The following is a 16,942-nucleotide window of genomic DNA, read 5'->3' on the forward strand; positions in this document are numbered from 1 at the left end:
TTTGTAAATAACCAAGATACTGTGATGAGAGCTCCACAGAAAAGCCCATGATGGCTTTCTGTATTCAATGCAGGATTTGGATAGTGTGTAATAATGCATGAGGCCACATGTACGAGAATAAAAAAAGAAATATTGAATAGTTAACTGTTTACTGAACACTTCATTCTGTGCACTGAATGAAGCAGGGGTCATGTGGGGAGAAAAATGTATTTGATCACATAATTTAAAGACTGCCTGATAATGCTTAAGCATAAGGAGACTGAATTTTATGGTTGCCCATGTAATCTTAATTCTGGCATTTCCTAACTTTTGAGTGCTTGACTTTTCTACTTTTGTGTTCTTTTAAGGTAATTTTTATGAATGTGTGCTAGGCAGCCAACAAACATCAGTGCTAAATGGATATATTGTCATTGCAAAAGTAGATATGATTCATGTATAGATTTGCTTGAACAGAAAGAAATTTGAAGATTGTCCATCAAATATGAATGAATCAGAAAGGAGGTTTCTTAATGGGTTGGAAGATGGGTTTCTCTGTAACTATATGGTGTATGTAATTCCCAGTGGAGCTACGTTAAAGGGAGAGTAAATTCCAGTGTTCCTAATATGAGAGTAAGTTACTTACTTTTAGGGATTAAACAGTTGAAGAACAAGAGTACGTAGTTTAAGTTCAGAAGTGGATGCTGTAAACTTTCAAAAAAGTACTCTTAAAAGTAATGGGGGGAGACTTTCAAAAGTGCCTGTGCGATTTAGGAACTTTTCATGACTCCTTAGAATTTTCAGTGGGACTTAGGCTCATAAATCCCTTGGGCACACTGGGAAATCTTATGAATAAAAGAAACAGTTAAAACTTTGTCACTTATGGTTACTGTAATGCTATGTAGCAGGAGTGGCCAAACTTACTGACCCTCCGAAGCCGCCTACAGTAATCTTCAGAAGTTTGAGAGCTGCAACACACACACGCAGCGTGCCCCATGGGGCAGTACCTGCCAGGGTGCAGGGCTTCTTCCCCAATATCTCCTTGCTGGGCTAAAGCCCTTAGGCCCACTATCCCCCTTTCTGCTGGGCAGAAGCCTCTAGTCCTACCACCCCACCGCAGGGCAGAATCCCCAAGTTCCTTCCTGCCCAGTCTTGTAGGTGGAAGGGGGAGGCCCGTGGGGGGGTTCCTGGAACTGCACTGTAACTGTAAAAGAGCTGCATGCGGCTCATGAGCCACAGTTTGGCCACCCGTGCTATATAGAAACTGTGATCACATTGCTGCCTGGCTGATCAACTTCGCAGAGCAAATTGTGTATTGGGGCAGCTGTGTGTACTCCTCCCTTCAGCTCACCCACACTGAGGCACAAGAAACAGGCATTCTAAGGAGTTGCTCACACTGTGAAAGGTATTTCTTTAAAAATCTTTGCAAACGGTAAATAAAAAGAAATTCTACCTTAGGCCAAGATTTTCAAATCGGGATCCTAGAACTTAGGTGTCTGAAGATGCATTCATTTAGACATGTAACAAGCGGCCTGATTTTTCAGAAGTGCTGAATATCCCACAGTTCCCATTGACTTCAAAATATGGAGTCGGAAACCTAACTGTGGGCATTCATTTTTGAAAATCATAGCATTAGGAATTTAAAAAAAAATATATATTTCTACCTTTGTCACTGGCATGATTGTCATAAAACCATCTGCTCCATTAACCTAATCATTGACCTAAGAGTAGTTGTACTTCCTTCCTTCAGCTCGTGGTGCTGTGAGATTTTGACCAGAGAATGACAACCATATGTAAATGAATTTTTATTGAATTTAAACCAGTGGCTTTCAACCTCTTTTTTTCATTTGCAGACCCCTAAAAAACTTTAAATGGAGGTCTGGGCCCCTTTGGAATCTTAGAAATAATCTGTGGATTCCCAGGGGTCTGTGGGCCACAGGTTGAAAACCACTGCTTAAGCTCTGCTTGTGATGTCTTCCTTTCCTCTTTATCTATGCTATCCCTCTGTTCTCATACTCCTTTTCATTTCTGGTTTAAATCTCTTCCTCCTTCCTTTTCTTTTTCTTTGAGAAGTAGTCTCCTCCTCTTTTTATAGGCAAGAGCACTTAGCCCATGTTCTGTTATCTCTCCCTTCTCTTTGGATCTTACTTTTGGTTGTGTGTACTTTTTCCTTTCGTGATTCTCTGCTTTCCCTTTTGTCCTGGCTGATTATATTGCTTCCTCCGCTTGCTATGTAGCTCTCCTGCACTGCTCGTTTCTTCATGAGATAGAAATCGTGAGTTCTCTGTGTGCCAGGCAATGGATACAAAATGGGGTGTAGTAGCATTGCTGCAGAAGTAGAGTATTAGTGAGATTATGTGAGAGAAGGAAAGGTAGAAGAAGGGTACTGAGGAGAGAAAATGGTCTCTGAATAGGTGTTTTACTTGACTGAAATATATATAAAGAGACCTGTTGCTATTGAAAGTTCTTACTCTTTCACAAAATAAGAATTTTGAGCCAGAGACTTTCTCATGCATGATCAGAATGTAGTACACCAGTGATGGCACATTGAACAATTGTATCCTATGATAATAATCTGTTTTTATTACAATTTGGCACATACTGAAGTTCAGTTATACAGTCTCTTAGCTTATGCAGTTTCATATGGAATTGGGAATACTCAAAATTAAATGAGATGTTTTTAGAGGAGCAGAGAGTTTATCAAGTGCATTATTCACGGAGTATGTACATGAATATTGGATTGTTCAGATGTTGCATGATTAATATATTGTTGTAATTACAGCCAAGAGGGAACAAAAAACATGGTGCATCTTTTATCATCACTAGAGCAATTACAGGTAAATATGACTTATTTTCATTGAAGGATTGTTGACTGGTTTTATATTTATGGCTTAAATGATCTGTGTGTGGGTTCTGCTTACAGGCTTTGCTATGCCTGGTATTGTGATGGGGCTAGTACAGGGGTTCTCAAAGTGGGGGTTGAGCCTCACACTCAGAGGCTTGCTATGTGAAAGGAGTCATCCGTACAAAAGTTTGAGAACTGCTGGACTAGTAGAATGGAACGTATACTATGTATCAATCTGGGAACAGCTTTTGATCATTTCCCCCTCTGTATCTTCTTAGTTGTGAGTTTGTTCTGGTTAGATCAGGGGTTCTCAGACTTTTGTATTGGTGACTCCTTTCACGCAGCAAGCCTGTGAGTGTGACACCCCCCCCTTATACATTAAAACCACTTTTTTGTATATTTAACGCCATTATAAATGCTGAAGGCAAAGCAGGGCTTGGGGGTGGATGCTGATAGCTTGTGATCCCACATGTAATAACCTTGGGACCCCTTGAGGGGCCCCGACCCCCAGTTTGAGAACCCCTGGGCTAGATAGTACCCCATTGGGGCACACTAATAAAACATGCATCTGACAAGCATATGTATTACTGCAGAATGATCTTGAGGTTTTGGCATGTGCCTTGTCAGACCTAATGGTTTTTAGTTAAGATTTCTACAAATCTTCTACAAAATGCATTTTAAAATCATGGCATGCTGCTATTACTATGATGTATGCATGTTAGTAATTTTCATCTTCCAGATACTTTTCACTGAGTTTTCAAAAGTGCATGGAGTTTGAACTCTGTATTTACTTATTTCATAAAATTTGAGATTCAGTGGTCAAGTAGAAAAATGAAGAATATTCTTTTTTCTAAGAGTTCCCAGTGTCACAATTCAGGGCAACTGCACCTGTATTCCCCTTCTATGATCAAGCAAGTGCATCCACTCTAGGCTTCTGGCACCTCAGCTGTTGCCTCTCTCCCTTCTGACCAGAGTAGTTCCAGGCTGAACAGTTCCCTGCGTAAATTGTGACCTCCCTATCAAAAGACAGGCTGCTTAAGTAGGCCTTTTTGTCTTTTCTTGAGAGAGATGTGTTTGCCACAGTTAATCTACTCTACAGCTCTTCTTAAGCAAGCACGTTTTACTCTTAAGGCAAAAGCAGTACAGAGAAAACATGTTACAAACAATAAAAGAACCTACACACGTGCTAATAAACTTACCAGAAGTCACTCCAACTCCAACATCAGCTGTGGCTGATGAACAGTCTGTCATACCCCACACAGGGTTCTTCCTATGGTTTCAAGTTTGTAACACTCTTTGCTCAGAACAAAAACACAGTTTTAGGGAGTCTCAGTAGGCCAAAGTCTTCCAGCCCCTCCCTAAGGATTGAGGCCTTCGTGGACCAGAGGTTTTGTCCATTTACTGAATCAGGAAGAACACCATGAGTCAGTTTACTAACAGGTTATTTGTCCAAAAAATCCTTTCTTTGTCTGTTGCTCCCTAGAGAATCCAGTTTGAATTAGTTTATGTGAATCTTTCCTGGCAGTAGTGTTACTCTGGAGGTGTTACAACCGGAATGACTTTGACTGATCACCTTCTTTTGTTCTCACTTCCTGGAGGTGCTGTATTTTTACCTTTTCCATGGAAATACATAGAATCCCTCAATAACCCATTAACAATTACATTTTTAATAAATGGACCCCAATGGAAACATAATTCAGTACGGTTTATCCAGGAGATTGCCCGATTTGTCACACCCAGTTCTTTTTATTTTCCGCTGTTATTGGAGAACTGATTTTTTTTTTAAACTGTTGAAGCAACTGTCTCAATTTATTGCTTTTCTCTTTTCATAGGTCCTGCATTATTTTTGCTTCAGTATATCTGGTACAGGTAGGTTTGTTGAAATTGGAAACAAGAATATTAAAATTTTGCCAAATATTATTCTTCCTCATAACTTTTTTTGCTTTAGAAGGTTATTTTTTTGCCATGCAAGTAAAGACACTCCTCCCTCCTCAATCCTGCTTCTCTTGAGAATTACTGTTTCACTGAACCCAGTTTATGGCCACATTGTGCTTGTTAAAGCTGCCAACAAGTATTGGCGGTCAGAATTTGGCCACAAAAGTGAGTTTCTGCACTAAAAGGTGACTGTAAACACCCAAATGGCATTGTGTAGGGTTCCATGTTTATCTCTGTGACTCCATTTCATAGTGCTGAGTCATAATAAACAGTATGCGTAGATTTATATTATTGGCCGTGGGGCTCTCTTTCCTTGTGTTGACACTGTACTGAATACACTGGGTGCTTTTAAAATAAGTAAATGATCAGACAGGACCAGTTCCCCAACTCCTTAAAATGAGACATATCATTCCTGCTGTGACCCCAAATATAAGGAATTGGAAGGGAAAGAGGATGATCATCTCATTCTTGTTACTAGCAAGTGCAAGATTCTATGTAAGGGGGTCCTGTGATCAGAAGCCTAACTATGAATGGCTGCTGCACCTCTGACCCCGTGGAATGATAGACTTTTATACTTGCTAGTCCCTTGAGACAATTAAGATGAACCTGCTAATCCACCAGGTAAGTGACTGTCAAACATGCTAGTCATTCTGAAATTTAGCAGGACATAGTTTTCACGGATTTGGGAATTTCTGTTTGTTTGGTTTGAGGGCCATACCTCTCTTGATAAACAATGTCCCCTGGTTCCATTTTCTGTGTGATTTGATGGACAATAGTGTTCTTGTCTGCAACTCACGTGTTTTTTCTTTTCCTTGAGCTTGTACACTCTCTAGACTTTATCTGTGCCACTAGACGCGGGGTTCTCAGGACGAATTATTTGGTGGCCTCAGAGTGCAGCTACCAACTCTTGCTGGTGGCCGATCTCACATTTTTTCCTAAAATACTTTAATTAGCTCTAGGAAAAACAAATAAATATGCACATATACTTATACAAATCATTGTAATTTATTTGCTGCTAGCTAGTAAATCTGCTATGAAAAGTGATATTAACCAACATTCAGGTATCACTTTTCACAGCAGACTTACTCAGCCCCAGGGAGTCTGGGGACAAATAATCCCTAGATGAAGGATCGGAGGATGCTTCAGGGGCGATGGGAGGTGGATGCAGCTGGGGGGCTGGGGCCTGCCTCTCAGTGGCCAGAGCCTGCCTCCCTTGCCAACCCTGGGCTGAAGCCCAAATTCAGAGCCCCACCTCCCCTGGAAAGATGGGGACTTCACCAGCTGTCCAACCCTTGCTGGAAGCCCCAGCAACCAACAGCAAAGCTGTTCATCCAGGAGCACCAGGGAGGGCAGGGAGTGGATCCTTCTGCTTCAACACAGCTCAGGAGGCTGTGGCCACAAGAAAAGCCCCTGGTGGCTGCATGCCCACGTTGAGAAATGCTGTACTAGACGTATTCAAGTTCTTGGTTGAGCTTGTAAACTGTATGTTTCCTTGGCCCTGCTCCCTAGAGTGCTGAGTTCAGACTTACTACTTTTCTCCATTCTTACTATGCATCTTATGATATTTACCTGCGGTGAGCATTCTCAAGTCATTAGAAATCTTCTTATGTCATTCTCCTTCCTGAAGTGCTTGGCAGGGCCCTAGACATGATTGTGGACTATGCTACTGACTTGTAAAGTGATTTGCCTGAGGTTAGACAGCCTCTTAACACCTTAGTTTTCTCATCTCTAAAATGGGGTTATACTTATACATGCTGCTTAGAAATCATTTGATGACAAACATAGTCATCTAAAAGTGCAAAGCATTTTTGTTTTTTATACAAAACTTGAAACAAACACAATTATATTCAGAATCAGTTCATGCTACTGTAACTTCCTCTGAATTTTACAGTATTCCAACATGCAGAAGAGTAACTAGTCACTTTTTTAAGGATTACATGTATCCACTTGAAAGTTGTGACCTAGTTTTGTCAGAAGTCTAAAATAACAATTTTTCCAATAAGTAATTGGGGTTGGCATAGGGATAGAAGGGACAGAATACAATGCATGTCTCACAAAACACACAGTAAAAATTGTTCCGATAAACTCATACTATCGTGGACAAAATAAAAATGTAAATTTAGGTTCTCTTTCAAGAAATAAAGGAAAAAATACAAGGAAGACTCCCGAATTGGAAGAGCCACTGTTTCCATCGAACTGTCACATCATTGCTAATCTTAATTTGTAAATCAGTATAATGTGTTTAAAATCAAATGTTCTAGAAAGGTCTCTAGCAGGATATAGTATACGTAAATGACAGTCTTAGACTGTAAGTTTCATTATTTAGGTTAAATTCAATATTTAGTCTGCCATTTAGTCAGATTCTAAGTTTTTGATTTTTCTTGTCTCTCTCTCATTGGCTGGATCCCTTTGGTATCATTTGCATGGCAAGATGTTTCTTTCAAATAGCAGTAGACTACACAAGTAAATAAATCTGTCTGTGTATACTTTTCTAACATGAAGTGTGCACCTGGGTTTTGATCTTGGAATTGGATCAGGCGTTTACAGCAATACGTTGCCTTCTGAAGTCATTGGACTTCAGGCGGGCATTTAGGTCTGTATGCATGGATCCATTTGCCTTTTCGGGCCTTCATTTGTGTATGTTGTGGGAAATTTCTTTTAAGATTTCATAACGTATGCATTTGTTGTGTAAAAACAAAAGCACCCAAAGTAGTTTTGGACCTCTGACTTCCAGCTGGGAATCTTTTTTTCTGAAATAGACAATAACTTTTAGGCTAATATGTTTAGAGTGACCTTTTGAAATCAATTAATCTGCCATGTATTCTTTACATATTACTGTTTTGATATATATTGTATCCATTTTAAAACCTCACATTCTAATCTAAATATACTTGTAATTTCAGTCCTGCAAAGTTTTCCCTCCCTGCTGGGCTTGTTCGTCTGGTTAGCAAGCAGATCAACTGGCATCTAGTGCTTTCAAGGTAAGAGGAATATCATTTTTCTTTCTGTGTGCTTTGTTGACATGCACATTGTTTTATATACATTTGTGGGAGGAAAAAAGGCAAACTCACTCTTTCTAGTAATTTTTGTAATAAGAGTTAAGTTGGTTGAGCAAGCATATAAAAAACTCTATTTAGATAGCAATAATTTAGCTTTATCAGAGAGACATGGGCTAAAGAAGGAGAAAATAAGCTATGGGTCCAGATTTGGTCATGAGTTTAACTTTGGTGGCCTCCCTGTCCCTAAGCCTAGTGATTTGGCAGTCTTGTCTGAACCAGCTCATTTAGTTATACCCATCATATCTGCTGTGTGTGGAACTGCATGCAGGCTTCCATCCTCCTCCTGCTCACCCCTGAATGCGAGCTTAATTTGCATGTAAAGAGGGTGAATAGGATAAATCTTTGGCTGAGAATCTATTGGATGATTGACTTGTCAGGGCTTGCTTTGCTAAAGTCCTAGAACCTGCAAGATGCGATGTCATCAAGTTCCATTAAAGTTAGTGGGAGGTGAGTATAAGTGGTTTCCCGGAGCTGCTCAGCACCTTCTAAGTCTGGCCTTTAATGTGTGGAAAAATTCTGGGACTGAAAATAGCTGTTTTGCAATAGTTAAATAAAATGAATGATTTTTTTTCTAAGAAATGGAAAATGTATATATAGGAGGATTGCATGCCCTGATGTTAGTTTGTAATAGCTTTACACAGGGTGTTTTACTGTGGCTCTCAAACATAGTGTGTGTCATATTGGATCTGAACAAAGGTCCAGTGAGACTGGTATCCGGCTGAAGGCAATGGTCTATGCCTGATACTTCAGAAGAAGGGAGGACCCCTTCCCTCAATTGTGCAATGCTGTATATTTTGCAGCAGGATGGGAATTTCCTTCATCGCCCCTGTAGTGATCAGCTGACACCCTGAAGCATGATATTTGATTAACTCTTGTCTTAACAGGCATAATTACAAATATTTCTGGCTTTGAAATTATCCTTCAGCAGTGTTTGACTCTGATCTCCTTTGGAACAACCATTTTAGATGTTTTTAATAGTGCTAATAAAAAATGAGATATTAATAGTACTGAGTGATATGGTGCAGCCAGTGATGTATGGAATCTAACTGTGCTAATTTACATAATGGGGACCAGTATCTTCTAGTAATTGTCACCACCAGAGCCACCCAGAAGGGGGAGGGGCAGGTGGGGCAATTTGCTCCAGACCCTGCAGAGGATCCCACAAGAGTTTTTCGGGGCTCCTGGAGCAGGGTCCTTCACTTGCTCTGGGGGCCCCGGAAAACTCTCGTGGGGCCTGGGCCCCCAAAGCTTCTTCCGCTCCAGGTCTTTGGCAGCGGGGGGTCCTTCCGCCCCGGGACCCGCCGCCGAAGACCTCAGGCCCCCTGAATCGTCTGGGTGACCCTAGTCACCACCCAATTATTTTCACTTGGAATGTAAGACAGAATTTAAATCTGAGTTTGTAAAATGATACCTAGTTGTGTGACCCATGTTTAACAAAAGCAACTTTTTATTGTAATTGAATTTTAACATGAAATGCTTTTTTCCCCTCGTTTCAGTAATGGGAAACTGTTGGCAGTTGTTCAGGACCAGTGTGTAGAAATCAGGTAACTCAGTATTATCTATCGTTTCACTACCAATTTCATGGAGTACCTTGAAAAAATGAAGTTAGGGATTTATAAGCTATTTTTTTAAAGTTAAAGTTAAATTTTTGTATTTTAGGCATCATAATTTGTGAAATAGTCTTAGAACCCATTAACTGTAAAAGCAGGAGCTTTACACCCTCAGCCTTATTCCTGACACTGCCCATAAACACAAAAACTACATTTTAAAAAATGAAGACACATAGAGGCATGAACAAGATGGATGAACCTCACTAAGCACATTTCATGATCTTTCACTGCTTTTGTCCTCCTTTGCATCTTCCTCTCCTTTGTATTTTATTTCTTGCTCTGTTAAGTAATCTCTGGCTTTAACCTTCTGAGGTGCTGAGTGCCCTCATCTCCCATTCAAGTCACATTGCAGAAAGAAGAGGAGTTGTTTGGTATCTCACTGGATTGTGGCAAGGAGCTGTCATTTTACTTATCTGTAAAGTGCCTTGAAAACTTATGGTGCTGTACAAATAATACTGATTTGAGTAAAATGATGTAGAGAGTTTTACTTTCCTCTCCCCCAAAAAGACAACGTATCCACCTTCATTTGCAAGTTCAATAGCAACCACCTCATACTTATCTGCAGAACAAGTGTATTTGCTTGCTTCCCAAAAATCCATTTGCTGGAAGATCAAACCTGCTATTTATATGTAAAAGAAGAAAATGTGTGAAAACCATTTTGATGAAAATAGACAAAACATCACAAATATCAAACTTCCTAGAATGTAAGGTTGAAGTTTGCATTTTTACTGTGTAGCTGTAACTGGCTGAATTTTTACATTGTTTATGAAATACTAGCCTTAAAGGATACTGAGCTTGTGTAGATCCCACATTTACCTGCCTAGTTTTTCAGGTGCTAATATAATCTGGTGGAAAGGATGCCTCTGACTCTTTTGAGCAGTTTTTGTCCATGGATTGGAAAGAGAGAGATCCTATGTTTTAAACCATCTTGGCTGTCTGAGGATGGAATCAAATGTCTTAATAGAAAGTAAAATTAACTATGTGCAAATTCTTATTTTATAAATGCTGCAGTATTTGTCAGTTTTCTTCATCAAAATTCAGTTAATTACATGTGTTCATGATTTACAGGTCTGCAAAAGATGACTTTGGATCCATTGTTGGAAAATGTCAAGGTATGCAAAACTTTTTTTATGGCAAGGAGGTTTCTTAAGCAGTATTATTGCTTATTGGGTTTAAAAGATTATTCATATGCTCTTTTAAGGAAGTACCTTTTAATAACATTGATACAGTTTGACAGACTGTGTTTTCTCCACTTTTTCCTTCCTCTTCCCTAACTAGGGTACTGAGCCTGAATCTCTGATGTGGAGAGGGTAGAGTTAAGAGCATGTTGAGGCAGTTGTAGAGTATTGAATATAAAAAAAATAGACAGGCTACAAGCATTGATGTGTACAGAAGTATCTTGGTTATGGTGTGACTGCACAGTGGTTCAGCTGTCCTCTACCAAAGCTCAGTTAAAGATCAAATAAATGTTTGTAATAGGAGCTGAAGGGAGTACTTCATATATATATATTTTTTTTAAGGTACCATAACTCTAAAACAGAGTCCTTTACCTTCTCTATCCTGTTAATCTGGCTACCTCCTGCCATGCTTGGGGAAAATTTCAAAAGCATGGGCCATAAATCTCATTGACTTTCAGTGAGACTTAGGCTCCTAAATCATTTTGAAACTGAGATTAAGGTGCTTTTGGAAAGGTTACCCGTTGTGTTTAAATGACTCCTTCAAATGTGACAACTTTTATGTCTGAGGAAGGGAGCTCTTCCTTTAAAACAGCCATATCAATGCAGTATGATGGTAGGACAGATGCAATAGTGGTCATAAAGTAGAATTACAGTAAGCTTCCAAAAATTTTTTTACAATAATTTTCAATAGGGTAATACTGTAGTGCTGGAAATGAAAGGGGCTATATTGAACTTATACTATATGTACCAAACAAGTCAGTCTCTCTCTTTCCTTCTGCTAGTCTTAATTTTCTGTCTGTTAGATAATGGGATAGGCTGCCTGGAATAGGCTGTCATCTTCTCTTTGCTCATTATCCCAGTGGATGCTTATTTTCAGGTGGTAGGATGATCAGTTATTGTTGCTGGACAATAATAAGTGCACAGTGCGATGATTGAACTCTTTATGGTATTTAGAGAATACACTTTTATGTAGCACCTATCTACAAAAATTATTGTGTCTGTGTAATAAGGAAATTTGAGGCAGAGTGTCTGTTATATCTCTTCCATTTTTTTACACCACTCTATTTTTAAGATTATTAAAAAGATTCCCACATATGCAGGCAGTACATTGATGCTGTGTTAAGAATGACATATTTATAGTACAAAAGTTAGGAAATTCAGATTCCTAGTCTCAAGGTTTTCCACTACAGCGGATGAGTTACAGTAAGATTCATTTACGTGATCCAACAAAACTCTGTATTGTCGTAATTAAGATTCAGAAAGTTGATAGATGAAAACAGTTGAGTCCAGTTTATAGTGTAACCATTGAAACCATGGCCATATTATTTTTATGAATACATCTTATATCTTCCATCTCTGTAGTGCTGAGGGATCCTAACACACAGTGGAGACGAGTGGCATGGAGTCATGACTGCACACTGCTTGCCTATGCTGAAAGCACTGGAACTGTGAGAGTATTTGACCTGATGGGCAGTGAGCTCTTTGTCATTTCTCGGGTATTTACCCTCTTTATTAAATAAAGTTTCATACAGTGGAATCCTGCGTAACTTGTATGCACACAAATGACTGCTTCTACTCACTCCTCTGTAGAAGTTTAATAACAGTATATTCTAGTGCAAGGACTTGCACTTCAAAGACTGTTACTTTTACAAAAGTGCTATTACAGTTTAGTAGTGTAGTATGAAGTATTTATCATGACTAAATACAATTGAGCTGTAAGTGTTAAATGAACAAGTACATTATTCCTGTTTATTATTTTTGCTGAAAGTACCAATTGATCTTCAAAGAACACAGTTGACTGGAACTTTATCTTGACTCTCATCCAAAAATATGGCAGATCCAAACTTTTGGTAGCCTCTGACACTTTACTGGGGCATCACACTCGGAGGCAATGATACTCAGACTGAGCTCGTGAGCTGCAAGTGCTCTCTTATGTCTCTCCTGTGGCTCTTTGCAGCACGTGATATTGAAATACTGTGTGATTTAATTATTAACCAGTCTAAGTTATTAACCAATCATTTTGCAGTAAGGATAATATGTGTGTATACTATTTGTATACACCTATATAAACGAAGCAGTGAATTGACACTGGCTATGGCTCTTTTGGGTAATGTTTATCACTGATTTGGCTCCTGAACCACTGAGGTCTAAGTATCACTGGTCTAAGGGAACACTGCCAGCACCGCTACCCACAATAGCATCCGAATTTCCATTTTCTTTTTCTCTTATAAAAGTACTGATCAGGTCTGAAACTGCAGCTTATATTCTGATTTGATCACAGTCCAAAGTTGGCATTGCTGCTACAGGGATCTCAACAAAGTGATCTTTTATTTGAGGAGACGTAATGCTGTTTGCAGCAAGCTAATAACAATTTCAGAATTAAAAGCAATAAACCTTTCAGAGCCTGAAGGACAAGTTATTATGAGCTAACATTTTTGGATATCTTTTAATCACTTTCCCTCAATGTATTGTCTAAGCACCTTATGTTCTGTGTTAACGACTGCTTTTTTCTTAGTATTGTGAAGGGCAAACTCATTTCCCCTGGAACTAATGCAATATATGAATTATTTCTGCTAGTTCAGCTTAGCTGCTTTCTTGTGTTTTACCTATAAATGTCTGTCTTTTTTTTTGGTAAAAGGCAACCAGTTTTCCAGGAGATTTGAGCTACGCAATTGCTGGATTGATCTTTGTAGAATATAAAGCAAGTGCCCAATGGTCAGCTGAACTGCTAGTCATCAATTATCGTGGAGAACTGAAAAGTTACCTTGTAAGGTAAAACTAACTCGCATGCTTGTGGTACATTTCAGAACAAACTTAAAGAGCCTTTTTTTCCCTTATAAAATATAAACTGTGTTCATTTTTCCTGGTCTAGTGTTGGAACAAACCAAAGCTTCCAAGAGAGTCATAGTTTCAACTTCAGCAGCCATTATGCCCATGGAATAACTACAGTGGTTTATCACCTTGGGCACAGGTAAGCTTTTGATCAGACTAAATAAAACGTGAATAATCATTGTAGTGATAAATAACTAAAGAGTACTGCTTATAGTTATATGCATCCACACAGTGGTTCTTAGGAATACCTGTTGCTGATTAGCTGTCTCTAACTATGAATGGTCTCTGGGCGGATTGTGTCGTTTTACTGATACAACTCTACCCCGATATAACGCTGTCCTTGGGAGCCAAAAAATCTTACTGTGTTACAGGTGAAACCGAGTTATATCGAACTTGCTTTGATCTTCCAGAGTGCGCAGCCCCACCCCCCCAGAGCACTGCTTTACCGTGTTATATCGGGTGGTGTTATATCTGGCTAGAGGTGTAGTTCAGGCTCATCATGCAGAACACAACTGCAAGAATGTAGTTCTCTTTGGAATGTATGGGAAAGGTAGAGGAACTTCATGGTAATTGTGGCTTCCATCCTGCAAACTCGTGAACTCAGTGTAACAGCTTGCATACGTATGTGCAGGATCAGGACCTAAATTTGTAATTCTGCTTTATTTGAGCATGATCTGATGCCCATTAAAGTCAACAAGAGTCTTCTCATTAGGATCATGCTCTTAGATGTCACATTCCCTTTTATTAAAATGGAATTTACTACACAAAGCTATAATTTCCCGCTTTCCCATGCATATAAATTGGATCTACTTTCTCTCCATTTTTCTGTATCTGAAACTGATAATATCTTCTTTCTATGGGATGGTTAGTTATTTATTAAGAAATTAAGTATTCAATGTTACTCTTTTATGTTGTGATCAGAGTATTTTTCACATTATATTAGAATTTGGCTTCTAAAATATTGTTGCCTCTTTTAACCTGAGTGACTCGTCAAAGTTTGGGGCCCTGCCAATTGTTAGACATGGAATTTGAAGTTGATGGGATCTGGTATTTTCTGTGATGCAGTCTTGTTTATTTACAAGGAATGTGCAAAGTCTTCGGTGTTACTTAATACTTTCAAACCAGCGTTGGTTAAACACTCTGTCAGAGAGCAGAAACTACAGGCAGGCTCCGCTCCCACAGGCTTATATGAGAAATGCCTTTTTTACTTCAGAATGCTTTGAAGTCACATAGTAGTTATGAAATGTGTAACTACTTCACTTGACTGATGAAATCCTCCATTATTGCATCAAATATTCCTAAATACACAGGTTAGTTATTTACAGTACTGTAACTTTTTTGTTGGTCCTTACCACAGGAATGAAGTATTATGTGTTGAGCTATATAGAGAAACTCACATTATAGATGTTGAGGAATAGTGAGTCTTCTTCTCTTGCTTACACTGATGTAAATCAGGAATAATCCATAGAAGTCAATGGGATTACTCCAACATAAAACATCATGGTGTATGATCAGAATGGGGCCTAATAATCCAGCAGTGCCAGTTGTTGTTAATTTTTTGTGATAAGTTCTCTGTGTTTAAAAATGACACTTTCTGTGGGTGGTCAGTGATGCTGGAGTTTAGTGGCAGTGAAAATGTTAACTCCTTTAACAGTTATCCAAAGTAATCTTTTTCAGCTAATCCAGGATGCCAGTCTCTGTTTTGAGAGAGTTTTGTTCATGGGAGGAGATGTAGGGACGCTTGCTGATGTGACAAACCTGCTTTTCCACAAAATGGAACAATATTATCCCAAATGCCAAAAATGTTCAGAGGAATTTTCTTAAATTCCTTATGTGGCTCTCAATTATCAAATAAAGCACCAGACGTTAGAATGAGAAGATCATGCTGTATTGTTTGTGTAACATCAGATTCATGTAAAATGTACAGTTTTGAATCACATTTTTTTATTTTTATGCATAGTTTTTCTTTGCATTTGAAATTTTTCAACTACATGAATAGAACTGTCAGGCTTTGATATTCAAAGCTTTTCTATGTTGATTTTGTTTGTAATGTGTCAGGCACAGATAGTGGACTTGAAAGACTGGCTAATTGTGGCTGCTCTTCATTTGGATTTAGATGAGGTTAGGAAGTGGCTTCCATTCCTTTTTTTTTTAAAACTTATGTTTAATTATTTAATACACTTGTGTCTCTAAAACAAATATTTCCTTCATATATTAATCCATTTTTAAAAACCTCACTCTCTTTTCAGTTTTTCTTCAATGGCAGTGCATAAGAGCAAGAGTCTAAACTTTGGTCTTGGAAAGTGGAATTTCTCCTATGAGAACTGATATTGTTGCTGTTTGAGACTGAAAATTGGGGCTGTAATTTTCAGAGATGAAGCTAGGCATGTCTTCCATTGCACCAACCAAGTTGAAAAAAGTTAAAGGCAACATCACTGTGTTGAGGTGTGGGGAACGTCTACTCTGATTATGCAGGCCTAATGAGATGGCCATGCTTACAACTCAACAAATAGCTTTTTCCTTAGCAAGGAGAGCATCAATCGGGCGACCCCAGGACCAGCGCACCAAGCACATGCCTGGGGAGACAAGACGGGGGAGAATAGGGGGTGGCAGCCTGCCTGTCGCTGTGAGGGTGGCAGTCGGGCTGCCTTCTGCGGCATGCCTGCGGGAGGTCCGCAAGTCCTGTGGTTTCAGCGGAAATTTGGCGGCGAGTGTGCCGAAGCCGCAGTACCGGCGGACCTCCCGCAGGCATGCCGCTGAATCTGCGTTACCAGCGGACCTCCCACAGGCGCGCGCTGAAAGCTCCCTGACTGCCGTGCTTGGGACGGCAAAATACATAGAGCCGCCCCTGGCATCAATCCTTCTGCTTTACAGTCTTTTTAAGTAGGAGACTTGCATCTTGGAGTTAACTGATTTAGTGGGTTAATCCTGGCTTTGGTCAGAAGTGAAGGAATTTGGTCATCTACTCCCTCATTTGTTCATATCACGTAACTTGGCATAATTCAAATTCAGTACAAGTGACAGCCTTCTCCAGCATTCTTAGTGAGTCTAAGAATCCAGGGTATTATAGTTCAGAGTTAAAATGTTTTGGCAGAGCTCTATGGAGAAACTTATACAGCACCTGGCTGCACTGGGTCTCATTCAGGCCAAGCCTATTAGCTCTTGACATTTACTGTGTTTGCATCCAGATCTTAAAAACAAGCCATCTTTCTTGCTGCCAGATTTGTGATCAAGACTTGATTAAACCTTCAGGATGAATTTTACTGTACTGTGAGGAATATCGGCTAATTCACTAGCTCATAGTACATGTGTGTGACTGATCCACCCATTACTTGGATGTTCTTGGCTGTTTCGTTCTCTTTGTGGAAAAATTGCATCATGTTTTTTTTTTTTTTTTCATATTAGGTATATTGGCTGCTATGGAATTTTTAAAAAAGGAAAATAAATCAATTGATGTATTTGACAATTGAGTAATAGAAACTCTGAATATCATGCAGTTACTTGCAC

General features: G+C 39.3%; 1 protein-coding gene across 1 annotated transcript in view; it reads left to right on the plus strand.

The window, feature by feature from the left end:
• NBAS (NBAS subunit of NRZ tethering complex) overlaps positions 1–16,942 on the plus strand; it is a 381,747-nt gene that overhangs the window by 1,448 nt on the left and 363,357 nt on the right. The window contains 8 exon segments of the mRNA XM_030555399.1: positions 2,759–2,813; positions 4,654–4,690; positions 7,660–7,737; positions 9,312–9,359; positions 10,494–10,537; positions 11,966–12,099; positions 13,242–13,375; positions 13,476–13,574. Of these exon segments, the coding sequence (XP_030411259.1) occupies positions 2,759–2,813; positions 4,654–4,690; positions 7,660–7,737; positions 9,312–9,359; positions 10,494–10,537; positions 11,966–12,099; positions 13,242–13,375; positions 13,476–13,574 (629 nt within the window).

This window comes from Gopherus evgoodei, chromosome 3 (assembly GCF_007399415.2).
Source record: "Gopherus evgoodei ecotype Sinaloan lineage chromosome 3, rGopEvg1_v1.p, whole genome shotgun sequence".
Lineage (NCBI taxonomy): Eukaryota > Metazoa > Chordata > Testudines > Testudinidae > Gopherus > Gopherus evgoodei.